The sequence below is a fragment of the Coregonus clupeaformis genome, chromosome 10, assembly GCF_020615455.1.
Source record: "Coregonus clupeaformis isolate EN_2021a chromosome 10, ASM2061545v1, whole genome shotgun sequence".
Taxonomy (NCBI): domain Eukaryota; kingdom Metazoa; phylum Chordata; class Actinopteri; order Salmoniformes; family Salmonidae; genus Coregonus; species Coregonus clupeaformis.
In genome coordinates, this window is record NC_059201.1 from 11,814,754 (window position 1) to 11,836,962 (window position 22,209).

Here is a 22,209-nt window from a genome sequence, read left to right on the forward strand (position 1 = left end):
ATAAATAAAAAGAACGCTAAAAACGCGCCCTGGAACGTACCCTGTGTGTGGGGGAGGGAGTTTCTCCCCTCATTGGTTTATTACTTGCTCCATCTAAATTACTATTGGACACCATTGGGATTCTGGATGCGCTGTTGTGAGTGAAAAAAACTTGTTTACCAGTTAGTTATATGGCCTAAATTTACGTTATACCTTTCCCCCGATGATTTAACAACGGAATATCCAAACGTAAGGTTTGTTTTTTTGTACATTATTTTAAGTTGTCTCAGTGTTGTAGCTACATTGATAAAGTTAGCTATTTGCTAAAGCGACTATAGTTAGCTGGCTGCTTTATTGTGTGCAGCAAAACTGGGGGTTGTGGAGTACTGGAATGGATTTAGCTGGATGTTATGTAGTGAGGGTAGCCTGCAATAAAAAACAAGAAAAGCTAAATCAACTAGCTAGTTAGCTAATTTTATTTGTTCGCTAGATAGGTAACGTTAACTCATTAGCCAGCTAATCGGATTAATCCAGTTAGCTAGATAAAGGCGTTTTAATTTATTATATTATTATTTATTAATGTAGAGCTAACGTTAGCTGTGATGTGTTCTGTATAGCGATGCATATTGGCTTCAGTTGTTTTAGGAAATTAACTTAGCTAGTTAAGTTGAAGTTCAAAGCGTAGTAAATAAAGCTAACGTTGCCAGTAACAAACGGCTACTTAAATATGTTCTTACTGATCAAGATGCCGGTCAGTGAGTGTTTGCTACCAAAGCTAAAGCCACATACACTGAGTGTACAAAAAAATGACGTAGACTGACCAAAGCTATGATCCCTTATTGATGTCACCTGTTAAATCCACTTCAATCAGCGTAGATGAAGGGGAGGAGGCAGGTTAAAGAAAGATACATGGATTGTGTATATGTGCTATTCAGAGGGTGAATGGGCAAGACAAAATATTTAAGTGACTTTGAACGGGGTATGATAGTAGGTGCCAGGCGCACTGATTTGAGTGTGTCAAGAACTGCAACTCTCAATTGTAAAAAATAAATAAAAAAGAACTACAACGCTGCTGGGTTTTTTACGCTCAACAGTTTCCTGTGTGTATCAAGAATGGTCCATCACCCAAAGGACGTCCAGTCAACTTGACACAACTGTGGGAAGCATTGGAGTCAACATGGGCCAGCATCCCGGTGAAACGCTTTTGACACCTTGTAGAGTCCATGCCCCGACTAATTGAGGCTGTTCTGAGGGCAAATTGGGTGCGCAACTCAATATTAGGAAGGTATTCCTAATGTTTTGTTCACTCTGTATATCCTCTGACACTCTCCATAATGACCCATTTTAGGCTTGTCATCTATCTAGGGCGTTAGCTACTTGCATTACATGTTTGTGGCTAGCTGCGTAGCTCGATCTCTAGTGGTGTGCTGTTGTATGATAACTGTTACTGTTAACTGAATATCAAATGAATTACTAGTATGTCAATGAATGCTTCCTTTTTCTGTGATTTCCAGTGTCTGTGATGTCAACATGGAGAGAGATGACGATCAAGAAAAGGGAGAGATGGAGATAAAGAGTTGTGAGATTCCATCCTCTGACTGCACGCTGTCAACTGGTAATGAAATGCCTTTCTAATGGCGTGATATCTAATCTATAATGAAAGTTAGGTCATCTTTAATGACATCCAACTGATCTTGACATGCCTTCACTCAGTAAAGTAAAGGGATCTGCAGTGTTTGTGATCCTGAGTTAATTTCTGCTGATCTCACTCCTGCTCTGCCCTCTGAAAATCACACAGTTCCTGGGCCTGCTGGGCCAGTGGGAGGAGACAACAACACCAATGTGACTTTAGAGGAGCCTAAGAATCCACCTCCATCAGATACTATGGGCGAGGAGGAGACCCTGGAACTAGAAGCGGCCCCTGACCAGGAACTAGACCTGGCCCCTGTCCAGGTAAAAGAGGAAGAGACTGATGAGTGCAGTACGACGGAATTTCAGAACAGTTCAGGTAGTCAACCAGAGACTGTGCCAGAAGAGGCTTCAGCTTCAGCTGAGAATGGGCAGGATGACTCAGGGGAGTTTGTGGTCACTATGTTGGCCAGAGGTAAACTGGAGGAACAAGGTGTGGGAGTGAAGGGGAAGTCCTCTCCACTGTCAGAGACTGGCACCCCAGAGGCCCCCCCATCCCACCGTGAGGAAGACGTGACAGCTGAGAGCTGGAGGCAGCACAGGAAGCATGTGTTTGTCCTGAGTGAAGCAGGGAAACCCATCTACTCCCGCTATGGCAGTGAAGAGGCCCTGTCGTCCACCATGGGAGTCATGATGGCACTGGTGTCCTTTGTCCAGAGTAGTGACAACATGATCCGCTCTGTCTACTCAGGTGAGAATTTCTAGAATTTCCTTACATTCTTGACCATGACAATAAGTTACTATAGATGTTTTTGCATCATACTTTGCTCCCTCTGTACAGCTTTACATCATATTGTTTCACTGTGTGTCTACTCTCTACCTCTCCTCTCCCTCAGATGGGCACACGGTGGTGTTCATGCAGAAGGGTCCTCTGGTGCTGGTGTCTGTGTCGAGCAGCCGTCAGTCAGAGCAGCAGCTGCGTGGTGAGCTACTCTACGTCTACTACCAGATCATCAGCATGCTCACCCAGGCCAGCATCGCACGCATATTCGAACACAAGAAGAACTATGACCTGCGGCGACTGCTGGCCGGCTCCGAGAAGATCCTGGACGGCCTCCTCAACCTGGTGGACACAGACCCCAGCTTCCTGCTGGGAGCGGTGCACTGCCTGCCCCTTACTTCCTCTCTCAGGGACTCCCTCAGCCAGATCCTACAGAAGGCCATCACCCCCAACCTGGTCTTCTCCATCCTCATCGCCAAGAACCAGCTGCTCACCATCGTCCAGGAGAAGACTGTGATTGAGGACGCCAGGCTGGAGCCTGCTGACGTCCACCTGCTACTCAACCTCATTGGGGCCTCCTCTGCCTTCCAGGCCGGAGAGATCTGGACTCCCATCTGCCTGCCTCTCTTTAACCCTGACTGTTACTTCTATGCCTACATCTCCTACCTGGACCCTCCAGAATGCACTGTGTGTCTGCTGCTGCTCTCCACGGATAAGGAGGCCTTTTATGCGGTGGCAGAGTGTAAGAGGAGGATAGAGGAGGCCATGCTGGCTCAGAGCTCCCTGAGCCTCATAGCCAAGGCCCACTCCTACAGCGTGAGCCAGGTGGGTGTCTCAGACCTCAGGCACTTCATGTACAAGCCCTTTGATGTCCCAGACAACCACAAGCAGCTCACCCAGTTCACCAGGTAGGTGGTATATTTTTGTTGTTGTGCCTGTGTAACCTTCACCCAGTGAATGATTATGAATGATTCACGTCTTTGTCATTTGACTACTTTCTTGCATGTTTTAACTTAATAGTGGTTCTGCATTTTTGTGTTAATGTGTAGAAAGAAAGATTAGCCTACAAACATAATTACTCCAAAAAGGAATGTCAAAGGGGAAATGTGTAGCACAGGAGGCTGCTGAGGGGAGGAGGGCTCATAATAATGGCTGGAACGAAGCGATTGGAATGGCATCAAACACATGGAAACCATGTTCTAAGTATTTGATGCCATTCCACTGATTCCACTCCAGCCATTACCAGGAGCCCATCCTCCCCAATTAAGGTGCCACCAACCTCCTGTGGTGTGTAGTACATTCAAATATGTGCCTAATCAGGTCAGATCACATGCATCCTCCAGTAGGCCTATTGCTTATGATTGCCATATTAATATTACGGAATCATAGAAATTGAAAGTGCATGATATCCATGATGAAACTGATAAGATTGTATCACTCACTGTAAGCGAAGCATGCCAAGTGACTTCAATTATTTCTTATTTATCTTGATTGCTATCTTTTGAGTTTCTTATTAGACGAGCTGTACCAGTGAGCACAAACTTGCAAAATCTAATAAAACTGGGAAAATAAATACTCACCATGCAACGCTGCCTCTTGCAAACTCCGAGTTATCGAAAGGCTAACAGTCTGACTTACTTTAGAGGAGCATGATCAAAGTGGGAAAAGCAAACATGTTTATTTAGCTAAAAACACTGTTCTATGGCTATTTCTTTCTGATGTATACAATTGGCCGATATGCACTGCATAATGTCAGGTCTTGCTCTGTCCTTGTTTAAAGACGTTTGATGTGCTGTTGATTTCAGCCCAGAAATGGAGGCTCCCTACAGCACCGAGGAGGAGAGGATGAGGCTACTGGACCTGTACCGCTACATGCACGGTCGCATCCACAGCTCCTCCCGGCCCCTCAAGCTCATCTACCACGTAGCAGAGAGGGAAACCCTGCTGGCCTGGGTATGTCACTCCCACTGGGAATACACGTAGAAGTGTTACTATGGGCAGCTCTCTTTACTGGATCCTGTTTTAATCTGGAGGCTAGGTCTCACCAACCTGCATTCTGTTGTAGATATGAAGTTCAAGGGTTTACATTGCAGTATGTGAGCTATGTTGGATTGTTGCTAGCGTTCATGTTGCATACTTTTCAGCTCAATTGAACACAACAGTAATTTCAAAGAATTTGAAACTGTTATATTTAAGGTTTAGTTTATTGTTATGATGTACAACATTGGCAGCTAAGAGCTGAATTGCAGTATACAGTCCATACCTAAATGAATAGACAGATAATAATAGTTGAAATGGACCTGCTAAGTCAACTAATTGCATGCTCTCTGTCTATTTCTCTATAGGTCACAAGTAAATTTGAGTTGTACACTTGCTTCAGCCCCCTGGTGACTAAGGCCCGTGCCATTAACGCCATAACCAAGCTTCTACGTTGGATCAAGAAGGAGGAGGACCGTCTCTTTATCCGATACCCACCCAAGTATTCAACCACCCCCAACCCCAGCAAAAGCTCCCGCAAGTCTAACCAGCAGGACTCCACAGATAATGGCTTCATGTCTCTCCTATAGAGCTGCTCTAGCCCTGGCTATTCCACTCTGTCAACATAGTTTATACACTGGTTCTACTAGAAGAGGTGTTTGGCACTGGCCACATCCTACATCTTTTTGGACTTCATTGAACTTTGACCACTGGACCATTGAAGGATGACTTGCCTTCTTGAAACTTTGACTCTAGTATTACTTCTGTACCTTTATAAGAAAGCATGTACAGTAATTGCGTTAGTGCTTTTAGATTACAGTTGAACAAGTTGGTCTGGAAAACTGTAAGGAGAAAGCAAACATTTTAAAATTGGCTAGTGGTGGAATTTTCAATGATATCGAATTGTTTTTATATTGTTTTATTCTATTGTAACAAAGGTGAGCGCTCTTCTTGAAGGCATCATATCAGACTCGTTACATACAACTATTGCAATTCAAGCTTTCATGGGCATTGACACTGTAGCACATGACAAAAATGAATGGAAGGATTACCTAGAACTACTCCTGAATATATTTTCAACTGCCTTGCCACCATACGTATTGCTAGAAACCTTAGATGTTGACAGGCTGGCAAATAGGAAATTAATAAAAAAAAGTTTGGTTATTGGTGGGATAAACAGAAAATTAAAATGTATCAATGTCTGATTTTGAAATCGCATCCTCTAGAATAGGAAGGGTTACCAATTGTATGGATAGTCCATGACATGACCTCTACGTGTGAATTGTTCTCAGTTGATACAATTGCTCAACAATTGTTTTACTGGCATGTTATCTTTGCAGTTTAGATTGTAAATAGTGTCAGTGTTCATACTAAGTTGTTTAATTATGCTCTGGTAATATAAACACAGTTACATTTTCTATCCTTCGTAAAAAAATCTGTATTGCTGGGAGCCACATTTTCCCCTAGTACCGGTAATCCTCAAATAATGAATATTAAAGTACCTGATGGTTAAATGCTTTGTCCAGCCCACAGAGATCCTACATTAAGAGTTCTAATTTGTGGAGTTGTTTAAAGTCACCTGCTGCAAATTCTCCCAGCGGATACCGGGATCTACTATGATGGACTGATGTGTGATTTCATGAGTGGTGGCGGTTCAGTCTTACCTGATTTGACTGTTAGGAATATTTTATCCAGAGTGTTAATGTTCATTGAGTTCCTAAATAAATCACAGGTTGCACAAACCACCTAATGTGTCATTATTTTATAACTGCATGTTAGATTGAGACTGAAAACAAACAACAGTTTTAAACAATATTTATTTGAGAAAATATTGTTTCAGACAGATTTTAGATCTTGTGGTAGAATTAAAATGACAAGATCCAGAACTCCTCTGTGCCACCTAATAAAAAGTGTAGTAGGCCAGTGCACTTATGCCTAGACAACTACAGGGTGTTGTGCCAACTGACCACTAGGACACATTATCTGATACAAAGAGCTACAGAGCTTCCTACATCTTTTTCAATATTTATTTTTTAAATAACAGACTCAATTATTGTCACAATATAAATTAAAATCTAATATTTTGATTTTTTTTGCATTCCTTAAATTACTTAGTGTATTATAAACACAGACATTTACATATATACAAAAATATGTGCATATGCACATAACCAAGTTTTTACCATTTTTTTTCATACCTATGGCTTCAGAGCTCAATCTACAAACCATTTCAAACTAACATTGTGCTTTTCAAGTCATTGGAGGGTTTGCAAATAACATCTTGCCACTGACTGGAATCCCAAGTTATTGACCTTATTGAAAAGTGGTTGCAGTGACCCATTTCTTATGTCATGACTAGACATTCAAAAGTCCTGTTGTTCCATCAAATAGCTGCAACAAGCACACCATCACCATTTCATATAAAAAAGAAATAAAAACCGAAATAGCGTCAATGTGTAAAAATGTATAAGAAGCATGGTATTTCAATGACAAATACAATCTGAATATGCTTTGAATCAAGCAAATCCCTTTTGAGGATAAAATATATACAATTACTTTCTTTGTCTTGATTCACTTTGGGCTAAAACAAATGTTATATTATTACTAAACTCATTGCAACAGAGTGGTTGTGTAAAGTACTAAAAAGTAATCACAATGAATAATCACATTTTATCACAAAAAAAGGAACATTAGGAAACTCCTCCTTTCACATTTCCCCCAAATTCCAAAATGATAACATTCAACCTAAAGGTCAGAGTCAACCAGACCATCACTCATTTAGGTAGCTGCACCCAAATATATTGGCACCCTTGCACTTTTCTTAAAGAATTCTCTATTTCTTCTAAAATAAACTGAAATTACCAAAGAAAATGTTGGTCTCCAAACGTTATTGGATTGTCAACATTGGGCGGAAACTTAAGTTAAACATTTTGATTTTGAATATAAAAGCAAAATACTATGGACAACATTATTGGCACCCAGGAGCTAATACTTGGTTGCACAGCCTTTGGCCAAGTTGACTGCAAAAAAAAACAACATTAATGAGCTTGCTGCACCTTTCTAATTGCAATATGGCCCACTCTTCAGCTGCAAACTGCTCCAATTCTTTCATGTTTGAGTGGTGCTTTCCACCAACTGCTGTTTTCAGATCTCGCCATAGGTTTTTGATCTGGACTTATCGCTGGCCACTCCAGAACATTCCAATGCTTATTCTTGAACCATTCCTGGGTGCTTTTTGGTGTGTGTTTGGGTTGTTGTCCTGCTGGAAGACCCACAACCTTCAACAGAGACCCAGTTTTTGGACACTGGGTTGAACATCGTACTCCAAAACACCTTGCAAACGTTCAAGGCCCCACATACCAGAGGCAGCAAAGCAACCCCACAGCATTATCGAACCTTCCCCACGTTTGATTCTAGTGAGGGTGTTCTTTTCATTGAATGCTTAATTTGGTCATCGGTAAACATAGGAAGACCCCACTGCTGAAAGAGACAAGAAAGCCCCATTGAACTTTAAAAATAAAAATAAAAAGCCTGGGGTTGCTTTGCTGCCTCTGGGGTCCTTGAATGTATACAAGACATCATCAAATCAGAAGATTATCAGGTGTTTGAGTACAATATTCAACCCAGTGTCCAAAAACTAGGTCTCTGTTGAAGGTTGTGGGCCTTCCAGCAGGACAACAACCCAAACACACATCAAAAAGCCCCCAGAAATGGTTCAAGAATAAGCACTGGAATGTTCTGGAGTGGCCAACGATAAGTCCAGAACTGAATCCCATCAAAAACCTATCGCGAGATCGGAAAACAGCAGTTGGTGGAAGGCACCACTCAAACATTGAAGAAATTGAGCAGTCTGCAGCTGAAGAGTGGGCCAAATTGCCAGTAGAATGGTGCAGCAAGCTAATTATTTTGCCGTTAACTTAGCCAAAGGCTGGGCAACCAACTATTAGCTCCTGCCAATAATGTTGTCCATGCCATTTGCTTTTATTTTCTGAATTAGAATTGTTAGCTTAAGTTTCCCCCCTTAAAAAAATGGTGTACGGCAATGTTGACAAACCAATAGGAACGTGTGGAGATCAAACTTTTTTTTTTTCAATTTCAAATTATTTGAGAAGAAAGTGAATTATTTAAGAAACTGTATATCGAACCACTCAAATTCCATGTCCACCTTCTAGTAAATTAATGAAGAGAATGTTGTTCTTTTCTCACTTATGCTTTTTGTTATTGGTGAGGGTTTGATCGCTCCTAGCCAGACAGTTTGCAGTGGATTTGCTGACTGACACTAAAATCCTTCATATAAAATTGGAGGGGTTGAAACTGAGGTTCCCCTTGACGTGGTTGATAACGTGGTTCAGGTGTACCATGGCACGGTCGTATGCCGTGTGTACAGACTTGCGGACGCTAGGCTTCTTGCCCTCCATCAGGCGCAGTTTGTCCACCGTGTCATCCATCCCCATTTGCAGCAACTTGTCCCGTGGCAGCCATTGCCTGAAAGGAAGAAAGAGGGTTCAAAAGAACACAAAAACATAGAATAGGAGCAATCAATAGACACAAACATCAACTATCCAAAAAAACTGCCTCAGATAATTAATATGAGACTCAACATTCAGCAGAACACTTGTCTTGAATTTCTTACCAGGTCCTTTTGGTGTCGAAGAACAGCACAAGGTAGTGCCTCTCCCCAGTCTCCTTCTGCCTTCGCTCCCCCAGCTTGAGCACGTCCCCAGGAGGCACGGGGATGGGGATGCCGTTGTGAAGAAGCCCTTCCTGAGGCATGTCAGGGTCAACAACCTGGGGAAACCCATTGGCAGTTTATGTACCCTGTTAGTCGCTGTGGTACAACAATGGACGAGTTTGTTTTGATTCGGTTGGGCAGAGTTTGCACATTTTAGACCATTCCATTGCTCGTAAAATGAAAACTCCACCCACCACGGGCAACGAGCCATGCAAAACGAACTCACTCAATGACCGGTGAGGTCATCATACACTACATCTAAAAGGAGGGTTCTAACTTGTGCTTGTGCTTGTGCCAACCCTCTTATTGCAATGAATAAGTGACTGAATTCATGTTCTCACCATTGCTGGATAGGATGGATATCCACGACACTTAGCCCAGACCAGGTCGAGTGGTGTGAGCTCTGTGTCACGATCAAAGGGCAAAAGCATACTCCCCCCTGAGCACAAACACAAAGATGGGGGATGTTGAACTGGAAAAATGGAAATGGTTGAGATGGGAAAATTATTTTCTATAATGTTATACAGAATTTGACAGGATTTACTATAATGTATACATCTATTTGCCAATACATTAATTACTGGAAGTTGAAATTGTAGCTCTTTTGTCTGACCCAAAGGTCTGTGGTGCCTGAACACAGTCACCTGAGCCTCCATTCTGGCTCTCTGGGACTTTAGCCAAAGCTGGTTTACCACGGCTGCGTTTGGGTGGCGGGGGGGCACTTCATCCGTAGACAGACAAGGGAAGAGAGATGTTATTTCTGAACATATTCCACCTTAGAAATCAAAGTACATTTCAGAGGTATCAGGTGTTCATTGGGATCCTCACCTGTGTTTTTGGTCGTTGGATGCTAGGTCTGAGGAGTCATCTTGGTGCTTTCCTAGCCCATTTGTAAAGCCTACTAGAATACACATTCTGGATGTCATCATCATTATCTGCCCTCTCTTCCCTTATGCAACTCACAAATAAAAAGGGTAAAGACATTGTTTCCTTCATAGCAAGTATGTTATTACTCATCGCCTACAGCTTTAATGAAATGACAGAGCAAATGTAAATTACATTTTTCGTATCTACCTTCCACTTTGACGAGGGGGAGGGGCTTGTCTCCCTCGCTGTCAGAGCTGGGCCCTCTGGACCTCAGGCGGTGGGATGACGGTGAGGAGGGTGTGGGGGGAGGGGTGGAGGTGGAAAGGTCACTCTCACTGGGAGGGTTTGTAATGGTGAGGGAACTGTCCAAGCCATTGGTTTTACCCTCATTGGTCCCTACATACTGTAACTGAGCTGCTCTGATCTTTGCCAGTCTCGCTCCATTTTTAGCTTTCTTGAACAGAACAGATGTGCGCCGGCCAACTCCAACCAAAGGACAGGCGTTAGTGGGGGGACTGGGAGTCTGTAAAGGAGAGACCTTTTGAGAATCCTCCTTCTGTTTGCACGGTGTCGCTGTCTCCCCAACTTCAGCATCATCGTCACTCAGCCCTTTGCCCCCACTCAGGGAGGATCTCTGCCGCTTGTAAGAGCGTCCTGGTGACCTTCGCCCTGCGGCCACTAGGCCCAGTACAGGTGGCTCAGGTGGGGCATCGCCTGGCAGGGGGGACGACGCTGGGCATGAAGGCTCTAGTGTTGGTGGAGAGTCATCTACAACAAGGAAACACACATTCACTTTGTTAGGGTAAGAACATCAGAATTGCACAACAGCAAATCATTAGCTAATTAAGCGAACACATCCATACCAGAAAGATTAGTAGAGTTGGAAAGCAACAAGCCCATGAACAAGCAAAGTAAATCCCTTGTACCTTTCCCCGGAGTAGAGGCTGATGTTAAAGGACCGTTCTCCACATTGTCCTTCTTTCCCTCCTCCTCCTCTTCTTCATCTTCTTCTTTCCCATTGTGCGACAGTGAGCGCTGCTGTTTGTGCGTGACCGTGTTGATCTCTCTACGCAGCAGCCGGATGCGTTTGGTTCGTCCTCCACTGGAGCGCATGGATGCCACCATGTCCAGCTTATCCAGCAGAGCCTTCAGCTGCTCCTCTGTGGATAGGTGGAGCCTGTTGTCTGGATCCAGGAGGGAGTCCACTGTGGAGAACACAAAGGCCGTAAAAGAGGAGACAGAACAGGTAGACGAGATGAAGGACGAGAACAATGTATTTCTGCAATGAAAAGCGCTATAGAAATTCAATCAAATTTTTCTTATGTGTTTGCGATTGTGAAAGGCAGATTTTTCACCGAAAGCCATTCCAAGGCCCACCCAGCCGGTGTACTCTGCTCACCGTCCTCCCAGGTGCATTGGTAGAAGCCCTGCTTGTTGGGAGAGTCTGGGAGGTGCATGCCCGTGCTGGGGTCCAACCCGATGGTCTGCGCCTGTCTGTGGGCGTGGCGGAGGACGGCTCCTCCCACCTCCCGTAGGTGCAGGGCGGCTCGGTGGAACGCGGTCTCCTTGGAGTTGTACCTCAGGCAGTTGGACACCATGAGGTTAAAGTCCCCCTCCAGGTCGGCTGTGGAGCAGTAAGCATGGGCTTCCAGTTTGGCACGCATGCTGGATAAGTCCATGGGCTTGGAGATGAACTCCAGATAGTCCGGCACCTTCAATTAAAAACATACAAATTAACAGACAATTTATGAAAAGAAGGTGACAACTGCAGTACTACTGGCTGAATTTTAAATAAATGCAAAAAGTGACCCATTTATCTAACCCTACTAACCTCTGCTAGATTGACAGGTTGAGAGAAGATCTGTGCGGTGTCCTTCTCCTGAAGCTGGTCCAGGGTGGAACGCAGCAGTATTAACGCAGGGGTCAACTTCAGCTCCAGAGCAGCCTGCTGAAGTTTCATCTGGAGGGAGAGAGAGAAAGCGAGAGGGGGAGAGAAAGAGGGAATATGAAAGGGTGCAGAGTAATTTAAGGAAAGACATAAGAACGATACAGTGATTGTAAAAGTTAATTATTTTCGTAAGGTATATGCAGATGGTAACTCATGATTATATAGTATGTCGACATTTTACATGGCGTCCTCCTACTGAAACAGTACCTGCTCTCTCTTTAGTCTCTCTCTCTTGCGGACGAGTTCCACCAGGAGCCGGGCTCTCTCCAGGTCCTGCCGCAACTTCTGCCAGTAACGAAGCTCCTCCCTCGCCGCACTAAGCTTCTCATCTGGCTCCCTCTGAACACATGCACACACACATTCAGCATAACTATTAAACATTTCACCATCAACATGAGATCTATAATTGACTTTAGGTCTCCCTCTCCCTCCCCGTATCTTCCTGACCTGCTCAGCAGTCTTCTGAGCCTGCAGATGGGAGTGCAGGCGGCGGATGAGAGGCATGCCATTTCGGGACTGACGTTTCAGCAGCCAGTAGTTGTGAAGCCTCTGCATGAACTGGTTCTTCCTCTGGACAGCAACCCCAATGCAAATCTTGTTCAGCCTGTTTACGACATAGCAATAACTTTTGTTATTCATATTTTGGCATCCTTCCACTGTATAGGTTGTGTATTAACAGTTGGTATAAGGCAGCTATACTGTTACATTAAACATGTTAAATACATAAAAATATGCTTTCTACACTGGAGATTACTACAAGCAAATATAGTAAGAAGGAGAACAATGCTACTGAAAGTGGTGTGTTAGGAGAAGGGGTGTGTGAGGTCGGACCTGTGAGAGGGGATCTGAGGCACCAGCAGCACAGGCACAGCGGCACGGCGGGTCGTCTGACCAGCAAGGCTCTTCTTTCCTTTCTTCTTCTGGCCTTTGGGAGTCTTTTTACTGGGCGGTGCCGGGGGGCTCTGAGTGTATGACCTTTGACCCCTGTTCCCCCTGCCTCCTACCAACCTTCCCTCCACCGCCTCATCACCTGACCCATCTCGCCGTGACCCGACTGGGGAGTGATTCTCACAGAAGGCAGTCTTCTTCACAGAGAAGGTGGTTCCGTTGACCCCAGTCTCCCGGACCGGGTCGATCTTCATGAAGAGGCCAGCTTTCTGGGCACAGCTGACATGGAAGGCCCGGTAGCAGTTGGCCTTGTGGCACTGGATGGACGCGCCCCTGCCTTTCTGCTTGCACAGGTAGCAGGTGAGCTTCCAGCGGGCTGAGGGGATGTTCTTCACCCCCTCCACTGGCTCCAGGAATACCGTGTTGGCAAAGCACACCTCTGGGATCCATATGGCACAGACAACGTGGGCCCAGCGTCCATCACTAGTCTGTTTGAAGGCACCTCCCCGGTTGGGGCAGAGCACACAGTCCACGGGGCGCGAGGGGGACTGCAGACAGCAGCGGCACAGCCACTGGCCCTCAGGGATGTACGGCACGCCGTAACACTCCTGGTGGACGGCCAGGTTGCAGATGTCACAGAATAGGATGACGTTGCTGTTGAGACACTCGTCGTCCAGGCAGACGCAGCAGAAGGCGTCCTCATCCATGGCACTCTGGGACAGGGCCTGGCTCCGTGACTCCATGATGGACTCCCTCTCCAGACGGTCGATCAGCAGCTCAAAGGTGTCTGGGGAGACGGACGCGTGGCCATCAGATACCCTCTTCTGGTTGACCATCTCCAGCCAGGCCAGGTCCTCCTCATCCATGTCGTACTCTGCCTCACAGTCCTGCTCCTCCCCTGACTTCTCTACGAAACGGTAGTAGGCCACAGGGAGGGGAGGTGTGTCTAAAGGACACGGGCAGTCAAGCACACGGAAGGTGGGCTCGGGGAGAGGGCTTTGGTGGGAAGGGTGTTGGGAGGAATTGGTGTGGCTTTGAGTGTGCTGCTGACTGCCAGAACGTCGGCTCTGGTGAGATGAGGTTTTGCTTTCCCTCCTGCGGCCCTTTGGGTTGGGAGGTTTACGCCCTGGTCTGGCTCTGCTCTGGGTTTGTTCGCTGTTCTCTTTGTTACTGTTGCACTCAACAATGTCCTGAGCCATCATCTCATCCTCTGTGATGACTGGGAGAGGGTCAGTGATGTTGATCCTGTGAAGCCTTCCATCCAGGTCCACCTCCACCATCTTCTGGGCCTGAGCATAGGTCAAAGTTTCTCTAGATGGAGATAGCTGCAGTCTATAGGGGGAAGGCGGCCGCAGCTGAACACTGGAGCCCTTGCCCCTCCCCCTCCCCCTGCCTCGGCCCCTGCCCATCTCAAGGCCAACTACACCTGCCCTGCATCCCCTCCTCCGCAGCCTCCTCATGGGGGTTTGCACTAGCTTCCTAGATTGGAGAGGGCGAGGACGGACTTCTGCAAAAGAAAGAATGAAAAAACCTAATCTTCTAAATTCTGAATTGCACAATAAGTCAAAAGAGGAACTAATTAGAAGATATCATTCATGACATTTCAAATGTAAGCAGATTACATATCGCATTAGGAGTTGACAGATAAGGAAAACCCACCAGAGTAGATTTGAAACAGTCAAACACCAACTCATCAACATAGCTAATCCACTCTCCAGTGCCAGCCAATGAGATGGAGATCCATCTATCTACAGCACATTCGGAAAGTATTCAGAACCCTTGACTTTTCCACATTGTTACGTTACAGCCTTATTCTAAAATGGATTAAAATAAATGTTTGTCCTCATCAAATCGACACACAATACCCCATAATGACAAAGCAAAAAAAGGTTTTTAGAAATGTTTGAAAATGTATTAAAAATAAAAAACAGAAATACCTACAAGTTTGGACACCTACTCATTCAAGGGTTTTTCTTAATTTTTTACTATTTTCTACATTGTAGAATAATAGTGAAGACATCATAACTATGAATTAACATATGGAATCATGTAGTAACCAAAATATATTTTATATTCTTTGCCTTGATGACAGCTTGGCAAACTCTTGGCATTCTCTCAACCAGCTTTATGGAGGTAGTCACCTGGAATGCATTTCAATTAACAGGTGTGCCTTGTTAAAAGTTAGTTTGTGGAATTTATTGCGTTTGAGCCAATCAGTTGTGTACTGACAAGGTAGGGCTGGTATACAGAAGATAGCCCTATTTGGTAAAAGACCAAGTCCATATTATGGAAAGAACAACTCAAATAAGCAAAGAGCAAAGAGAAACGACAGTCCATCATAACTTCAAAAGTTTCTTCAAGTGCAGTCGCAAGAACCATCGCCACAGGAAAGGAAGACCCAGAGTTACCTCTGCTGCAGAGGATACGTTCATTACCAGAGTTACCTCTGCTGCAGAGGATACGTTCATTACCAGAGTTACCTCTGCTGCAGAGGATACGTTCATTACCAGAGTTACCTCTGCTGCAGAGGATACGTTCATTACCAGAGTTACCTCTGCTGCAGAGGATACGTTCATTACCAGAGTTACCTCTGCTGCAGAGGATACGTTCATTACCAGAGTTACCTCTGCTGCAGAGGATACGTTCATTACCAGAGTTACCTCTGCTGCAGAGGATACGTTCATTACCAGAGTTACCTCTGCTGCAGAGGATACGTTCATTACCAGAGTTACCTCTGCTGCAGAGGATACGTTCATTACCAGAGTTACCTCTGCTGCAGAGGATACGTTCATTACCAGAGTTACCTCTGCTGCAGAGGATACGTTCATTACCAGAGTTACCTCTGCTGCAGAGGATACGTTCATTACCAGAGTTACCTCTGCTGCAGAGGATACGTTCATTACCAGAGTTACCTCTGCTGCAGAGGATACGTTCATTACCAGAGTTACCTCTGCTGCAGAGGATACGTTCATTACCAGAGTTACCTCTGCTGCAGAGGATACGTTCATTACCAGAGTTACCTCTGCTGCAGAGGATACGTTCATTACCAGAGTTACCTCTGCTGCAGAGGATACGTTCATTACCAGAGTTACCTCTGCTGCAGAGGATACGTTCATTACCAGAGTTACCTCTGCTGCAGAGGATACGTTCATTACCAGAGTTACCTCTGCTGCAGAGGATACGTTCATTACCAGAGTTACCTCTGCTGCAGAGGATACGTTCATTAGAGTTACCTCTGCTGCAGAGGATACGTTCATTACCAGAGTTACCTCTGCTGCAGAGGATAAGTTCATTACCAGAGTTACCTCTGCTGCAGAGGATACGTTCATTACCAGAGTTACCTCTGCTGCAGAGGATACGTTCATTACCGAGTTACCTCTGCTGCAGAGGATCGTTCATTACCAGAGTTACCTCTGCTGCAGAGGATACGTTCATTACCAGAGTTACCTCTGCTGCAGAGGATACGTTCATTACCAGAGTTACCTCTGCTGCAGAGGATACGTTCATTACCAGAGTTACCTCTGCTGCAGAGGATACGTTCATTACCAGAGTTACCTCTGCTGCAGAGGATACGTTCATTACCAGAGTTACCTCTGCTGCAGAGGATACGTTCATTACCAGAGTTACCTCTGCTGCAGAGGATACGTTCATTACCAGAGTTACCTCTGCTGCAGAGGATACGTTCATTACCAGAGTTACCTCTGCTGCAGAGGATACGTTCATTACCAGAGTTACCTCTGCTGCAGAGGATACGTTCATTACCAGAGTTACCTCTGCTGCAGAGGATACGTTCATTACCAGAGTTACCTCTGCTGCAGAGGATACGTTCATTACCAGAGTTACCTCTGCTGCAGAGGATACGTTCATTACCAGAGTTACCTCTGCTGCAGAGGATACGTTCATTACCAGAGTTACCTCTGCTGCAGAGGATAAGTTCATTACCAGAGTTACCTCTGCTGCAGAGGATAAGTTCATTACCAGAGTTACCTCTGCTGCAGAGGGTAAGTTCATTACCAGAGTTACCTCTGCTGCAGAGGATAAGTTCATTACCAGAGTTACCTCTGCTGCAGAGGATAAGTTCATTACCAGAGTTACCTCTGCTGCAGAGGATAAGTTCATTACCAGAGTTACCTCTGCTGCAGAGGATAAGTTCATTAGAGTTACCAGCCTCAGAAATCGGCAATTAACTGCACCTCAGATTGCAGCACAAATAAATGCTTCACAGAGTTCAAGTAACAGACATCTCAACATCAACTGTTCAGAGGAGACTGCGTGAACCAGGCCTTCATGGTCAAATCACTGCAAAGAAACCACGACAAAAGGACACCAATAAGAAGAAGAGACTTGCTTGGGCCAAGAAACACGAGCAATGGACATTAGACCGGTGGAAATCTGTCCTTTGGTCTGATGAGTCCAAATTAGAGATTTTTGGTTCCAACCGCCGTGTCTTTGTGAGATGCAGAGTAGGTGAACGGATGATCTCCGCATGTGTGGTTCCCACGTGAAGCATGGAGGAGGAGGTGTGATGGTGCCACTGTCAGTGATTTATTAAGAATTCAAGGCACACAGCATTCTGCAGCGATACGCCATCCCATCTGGTTTGCGCTTAGTGGGACTATCATTTGTTTTTCAACAGGACAATGACCCAAAACACACCTCCAGGCTGTGTAAGGGCTATTTGACCAAGAAGGAGTGATGGAGTGCTGCATCAGATGACCTGGCATCCACAATCACCCGACCTCAACCCATTTGAGATGGTTTGGGATGAGTTGCACCACAGAGTGAAGGAAAAGCAGCCAACAAGTGCTCAGCATATGTGGGAACTCCTTCAAGACTGTTGGAAAAGCATTCCAGGTGACTACCTCATGAAGCTGGTTGAGAGAATGCCAAGAGTGTGCAAAGCTGTCAAGGCAAATTGTGGCTACTTTGAAGAATCTAAAATATAAAACATTTTGATTTGTTTAACACTTTGACACATGATTCCCTATGTGTTATTTCATAGTTTTGATGTCTTCACTATTATTTTAAATGTAGAAAATAGTAAGAATAAAGAAAAACCCTTGAATGAGTAGGTGTCCAAACTTTTGACTAGTAGTGTAAGTATTCAGACCCTTTGCTATGAGACTCGAAATTGAGCTCAGGTGTATCCTGTTTCCATTGATCATCCTTGAGATGTTTCTACAATTTGGAGTCCACCTGTGGTAAATTCAATTGATTGGACATGATTTGGAAAGGCACACACCTGTCTATATAAAGGTCCGACAGTTGACAGTGCATGTCAGAGCAAAAACCAAGCCATGAGGTCGAAGGAATTGTCTGGAGAGCTTCGAGACAGGATTGTGTCAAAGCACAGATCTGGGGAAGGGTCCCAAAAAATGTCTACAACATTGAAGGTCCCCAAGAACACAGTGGCCTCCATCATTCTTAAATGAAAGAAGTTTGGAAGCACCAAGACTCTTCTTAGAGCTGGCCGACGGACTAATCTGGGTTTGGCGATGCCAGGAGAACGCAACCTGCCCCAATGCAAAGTGACAACTTTAAAGTTAGGTGGAGGAGGAATAATGGACTGGGGCGGTTTTTCATGGTTCAGGCTAGTTCCAGTGAAAGGAAATCTTAACCCTACAGCATACAATGACATTCTAGATGATTCTAAGCTTCCAACTTTGTGGCAACAGTTTGGGAAGGCCCTTTCCTGTTTCAGCATGACAATGCCCCCGTGCACAAAGCGAGGTCCATACATAAATGGTTTGTCGAGATCGGTGTGGAAGAACTTGACTGGCCTCGACTTCAACCCAATGGAACACCTTTGGGATTAATTGGAACGCCAACTGCGAGCCAGGCCTAATCACCAAACATCAGTGCCTGACCTCACTAATGCTCTTGTGGCTGAATGGAAGCAAGTCCCCGCTGCAATGTTCCAACATCTAGTGGAAAGCCTTCCCAGAAGAGTGGAGGCTGTTATAGCAGCAAAAGGGGGACCAACTCCATGTTAATGCCCATGATTTTGGAATGAGATGTTCGACGAGTAGGTGTCCACATACTTTTGGTCATGTAGTGTATATATAGATAGATATATAGAGATATTAAAATATGGAGAGAGACAGTGGACAGTTAATTAGGTACACCTATCTAGTACCGGGTCGGACACCCCTTTGTCTCTAGAACAGCCTGAATTCTTTGGGGCATGGAAACGTTCCTCAAATGTTATCAAGGGACCTAACGTGTACCAGGAAAACATTCCCCACACCATTACACCACCAGTCTGTACCATTGACACTAGGCAGGAAGGGGCCATGGACTTATGCCAAATCCTGACACTGCCATCAGCATGACGCAAGAGGAACCGGGATTCGTCGGACCAGGCAATGTTTTTCCACTCCTCAATTGTCCAGTGTTGGTCATGGCATGCCCACTGGAGCCGCATCTTGTTTTTAGCTGATAGGAGTGCAACAGCCCATCCATGACAAGGACCGACGACTTGTACGTTCCGAGATGCCGTTCTGCGCCATAATTTTCCTGTTTGTCGCCCGCCTGTTTGTTTGCATGATTCTTTCCATTCTCCTTCGACCGCTCATCAACGAGCTGTTTTCGCCCACAGGACTTCCGTTGACTGGATAATTTTTTTGGTCACACCATTCTCGGTAAGACACTGTCGTGTGTGAAAAGACCAGGAGGCTGGCCGTTTCTGAGATACTGGAACCGGCAAGCCTGGCACCGACGATCATACCACACTCAAAGTGGGTCTAGGGTTTCCGGGATGATGGTGTTGATGTGAGCCATGAAGTTCTATGAAAGGCTGGTCATGGCTCACATCATCATCCCGGAAATCCTAGACCCACTCAATTTGCATACCGCCCAAACAGATGACGCAATTTCAATTGTACTCGACTGCCCTTTCCCACCTGGACAAAAGGAACACCTATGTGAGAATGCTGTTCATTGACTACAGTTCAGTATTCAACACCATAGTGTCCTCAAAGCTCTAAGCTAAGGACCCTTGGACTAAACAGCTCCCTCTGCAACTGGATCCTGGACTTCCTGACAGGCCGCCCCCAGGTGGTAAGGGTAGCCAACAACACATCTGCCACGCTGATCCTCAACATGGGGGCCCCTCTGGGGTACGTGCAAGGTCCCCTCCTGTATCCTCTATTCACCCACGACTGTGTGGCCAAGCATGACTCCAACACCATCATTAAGTTTGCCGACGATCACCGACAACGATGAGACTGCCTATAGGGAGGAGATGACCTCTACCGCAACGTGAGCAAGACAAAGGAGCTGATCGTGGACTACAGGAAAAGGACGGCTGAGCACGCCCCCATTCACATCGACAAGGCTGTAGTGGAGCGGCTCGAGAGCATCAAGTTCCTTTGTGTCCACATCACCAACAAACTATCATGGTCCAAACACACCAAGACAGAGGGCACAACAATGCCTATTCCCCCTCAGGAAAGATTTGGCATGGATCCCCAGATCCTCAAAAAGTTATACAGCTGCACCATCGAGAGCATCCTGACTGGTTGCATCACCGCCTGGTATGGCAACTGCTCGGCATCTGACCGTAAGGTGCTACAGAGGGTAGTGTGTACGGCCCAGTACATCACTGGGGCCAAGCTTCCTGCCATCCAGGACGTCTATACCAGGCGGTGTCAGAGGAAGGCCCTAAAAATGGTCAAAGACTCCAGCCACCCAAGTCATAGACATCTCTCTGCTACTGCACGGCAAGTGGTACCGCAGCGCCAAGTCTAGTTCCAAAAGGCTCCTTAACAGCTTCTACCCCCAAGTCATAAGACCGCTCAACAATTAATCAAATGGCTCCCCAGACTATTTGCATTGGCTATTTGCATTTTTTACACTGCTGCTACTCACTGTTTATTATCTATGCATAGTCACTTTATCCCTACCTACATGTACATATTACCTCAATTCCCTCGACTAACCTATACTCCAGCACATTTGACTCGGTACCGGTACCACCTGTATATAGCCTCGTTATTGTTACTTTATTGAGTTACTTTTTTAAAACTTTATTTAGTAAATATTTTCTTAACTCTTATTTTCTTAAAACTGCATTGTTGGTTAAGGGCTTGTAAGTAAGCATTTCACAGTAAGGTCTACACAATTTCATTTGGAGGTCACTAGTTTCGCCCATTCTAAAGTTAAATCGAACAGTAACTGAATACCCCGTTGCCTGTCTGCCTGCTTTATATAGCAAGCCACAACCACGTGACTCAATGTCTGTAGGACCGAACCATTTTCGTGAATGTGGTGGTTGTACCTAATAAACTGGCCACTGAGTGTATAAATACACATCATTGGTGCCAGCCTGCAGCAAGTTTGTGCAATACAAGATATTCACAGGAACGTGTGCATTGCATTCTATTTCTGGACAAAATAGCCACACAGCAAAAAATATATTAGGCCTACTGATATTACTACTGATCTGCAATCTCAAACAAATTATCACATAGTGTTTTTCTGATATGTTATTAATCTAAAACTCATTTGGTATTACAGTACAAGTTTCTCTAACCTGCGAATTTACACTCGAGAGTACATCTCCGCATCCAATCACGGCTCGAGAACATTGCACACGTATATTTCTTACCAATCAACTGCTCGTATTATTTTCTTCCAGCTGAACAGACATAGTTGGGTTGCGGGGCGCTAAATACCAACCAGAGTATCCCGACTGTCAGCCATTTTATCCGTACAACAACATTTGCAGTCAACACTATTATTGTGAACTGATAAGCAACCGATAAAACAATGTCAACAGCACAACCGGGACACTATAGCCGGGTTAACACTGTGCATAACTGTACAATTACCATGTCGGCTAGATTGCCGCAATATGTGCGTCCTCTCGTATGTGTACGCAGGCTACAGACCCTCCAATACAACTCTAGGTTAGCGCAAGCTAGCTTGCACAAGGCACATAACTAGCTCGACATGACGAGAGCCACATCTTATGAAGCAAAAACAAACAAGTCAGCCAAAATGTCGGAAGTGTTTACCTTGTTTAACGTGATCCTATGGTATGCGCGAGCCAGAGAAAGGTAATATTAGGTAGCTAATGTTGAAATACGACCGAAACGGACCTCCTAGTAATAAGCTATGGCATTACTAGCCGGTAATTTCAGGGGCGACAGCGTCATCTTCAGCACTTCAGTCCTCCATGGTGACTTCGGACAAATGCTCAAACTCGACCTGCTTACATATCTGTGATTTAGACGTTTTCAACTGGAAATACATACACTAATTGTTACATAAAATAATGTAAGATGTGTCAGGTTGATGTACCTTGGGATGTAGCTAGCTAGGTATTCAGTCAAGATGGCTTGAAAAATACGCCCCTTTGGGAAAAAAAAAAAACTAGCACAGCCAATTGTGCGTCGTATTTTTGCC

The 22,209-nt window shown here is 45.1% G+C and overlaps 2 protein-coding genes across 8 annotated transcripts; one reads left to right on the forward strand and one right to left on the reverse strand.

The window, feature by feature from the left end:
• Positions 1–101: 101 nt before the first annotated feature.
• Positions 102–6,111, forward strand: LOC121574848 (vacuolar fusion protein MON1 homolog B-like). Of its 3 annotated transcripts, none has more exons than XM_041887481.2 (6): positions 102–233; positions 1,494–1,594; positions 1,778–2,359; positions 2,505–3,297; positions 4,195–4,342; positions 4,735–6,111. In XM_041887481.2, exons 2-6 carry the CDS (start codon positions 1,510–1,512, stop codon positions 4,954–4,956), a joined length of 1,830 nt encoding a protein of 609 aa, XP_041743415.1. In that variant the 5' UTR covers positions 102–233; positions 1,494–1,509; the 3' UTR covers positions 4,957–6,111. The 3 variants fall into 3 exon arrangements, with proteins under 3 accessions (XP_041743415.1, XP_041743416.1, XP_041743417.1); XM_041887482.2 differs by having other exon boundaries at positions 102–228; XM_041887483.1 differs by lacking the exon at positions 102–233 and adding an exon at positions 1,230–1,264.
• Positions 6,112–7,609: 1,498 nt separating this feature from the next.
• LOC121574847 (bromodomain and PHD finger-containing protein 3) lies at positions 7,610–22,143 on the reverse strand. 5 transcript variants are annotated; one of them, XM_041887478.2, is made up of 13 exons: positions 21,819–22,143; positions 12,745–14,308; positions 12,361–12,517; positions 12,121–12,252; positions 11,797–11,925; positions 11,365–11,677; positions 10,892–11,170; positions 10,173–10,733; positions 9,927–9,999; positions 9,680–9,819; positions 9,440–9,537; positions 9,000–9,154; positions 7,610–8,851 (listed from the first exon to the last, which is right to left on the reverse strand). In XM_041887478.2, the coding sequence occupies exons 2-13, from the start codon at positions 14,259–14,261 to the stop codon at positions 8,656–8,658; spliced, it is 3,750 nt and encodes a 1,249-aa protein (XP_041743412.2). In that variant the 5' UTR covers positions 14,262–14,308; positions 21,819–22,143; the 3' UTR covers positions 7,610–8,655. The 5 variants fall into 5 exon arrangements, with proteins under 5 accessions (XP_041743412.2, XP_041743414.2, XP_041743410.2 ...); XM_041887480.2 differs by having other exon boundaries at positions 9,743–9,819; positions 9,927–10,047; XM_041887476.2 differs by having other exon boundaries at positions 9,440–9,570; positions 9,743–9,819; positions 9,927–10,047.
• Positions 22,144–22,209: the final 66 nt, after the last annotated feature.

Bases quoted from the DNA above. Each gene is read 5' to 3' on its own strand.
- LOC121574848 (XM_041887481.2), top strand. From the start codon at position 1,510: ATGGAGAGAGATGACGATCAAGAAAAGGGAGAGATGGAGATAAAGAGT. The intron at 2,360-2,504 runs GTGAGAATTTCT...CCTCTCCCTCAG, and splicing joins GATCCGCTCTGTCTACTCAG to ATGGGCACACGGTGGTGTTC. The intron at 4,343-4,734 runs GTATGTCACTCC...ATTTCTCTATAG, and splicing joins GGGAAACCCTGCTGGCCTGG to GTCACAAGTAAATTTGAGTT.
- LOC121574847 (XM_041887475.2), bottom strand. From the start codon at position 14,261: ATGAGGAGGCTGCGGAGGAGGGGATGCAGGGCAGGTGTAGTTGGCCTT. The intron at 12,253-12,360 runs GTCAGGAAGATA...GCATGTGTTCAG, and splicing joins CTCAGAAGACTGCTGAGCAG to AGGGAGCCAGATGAGAAGCT. The intron at 10,048-10,172 runs GTAGATACGAAA...GAGTTGCATAAG, and splicing joins CCCCCTCGTCAAAGTGGAAG to GGAAGAGAGGGCAGATAATG.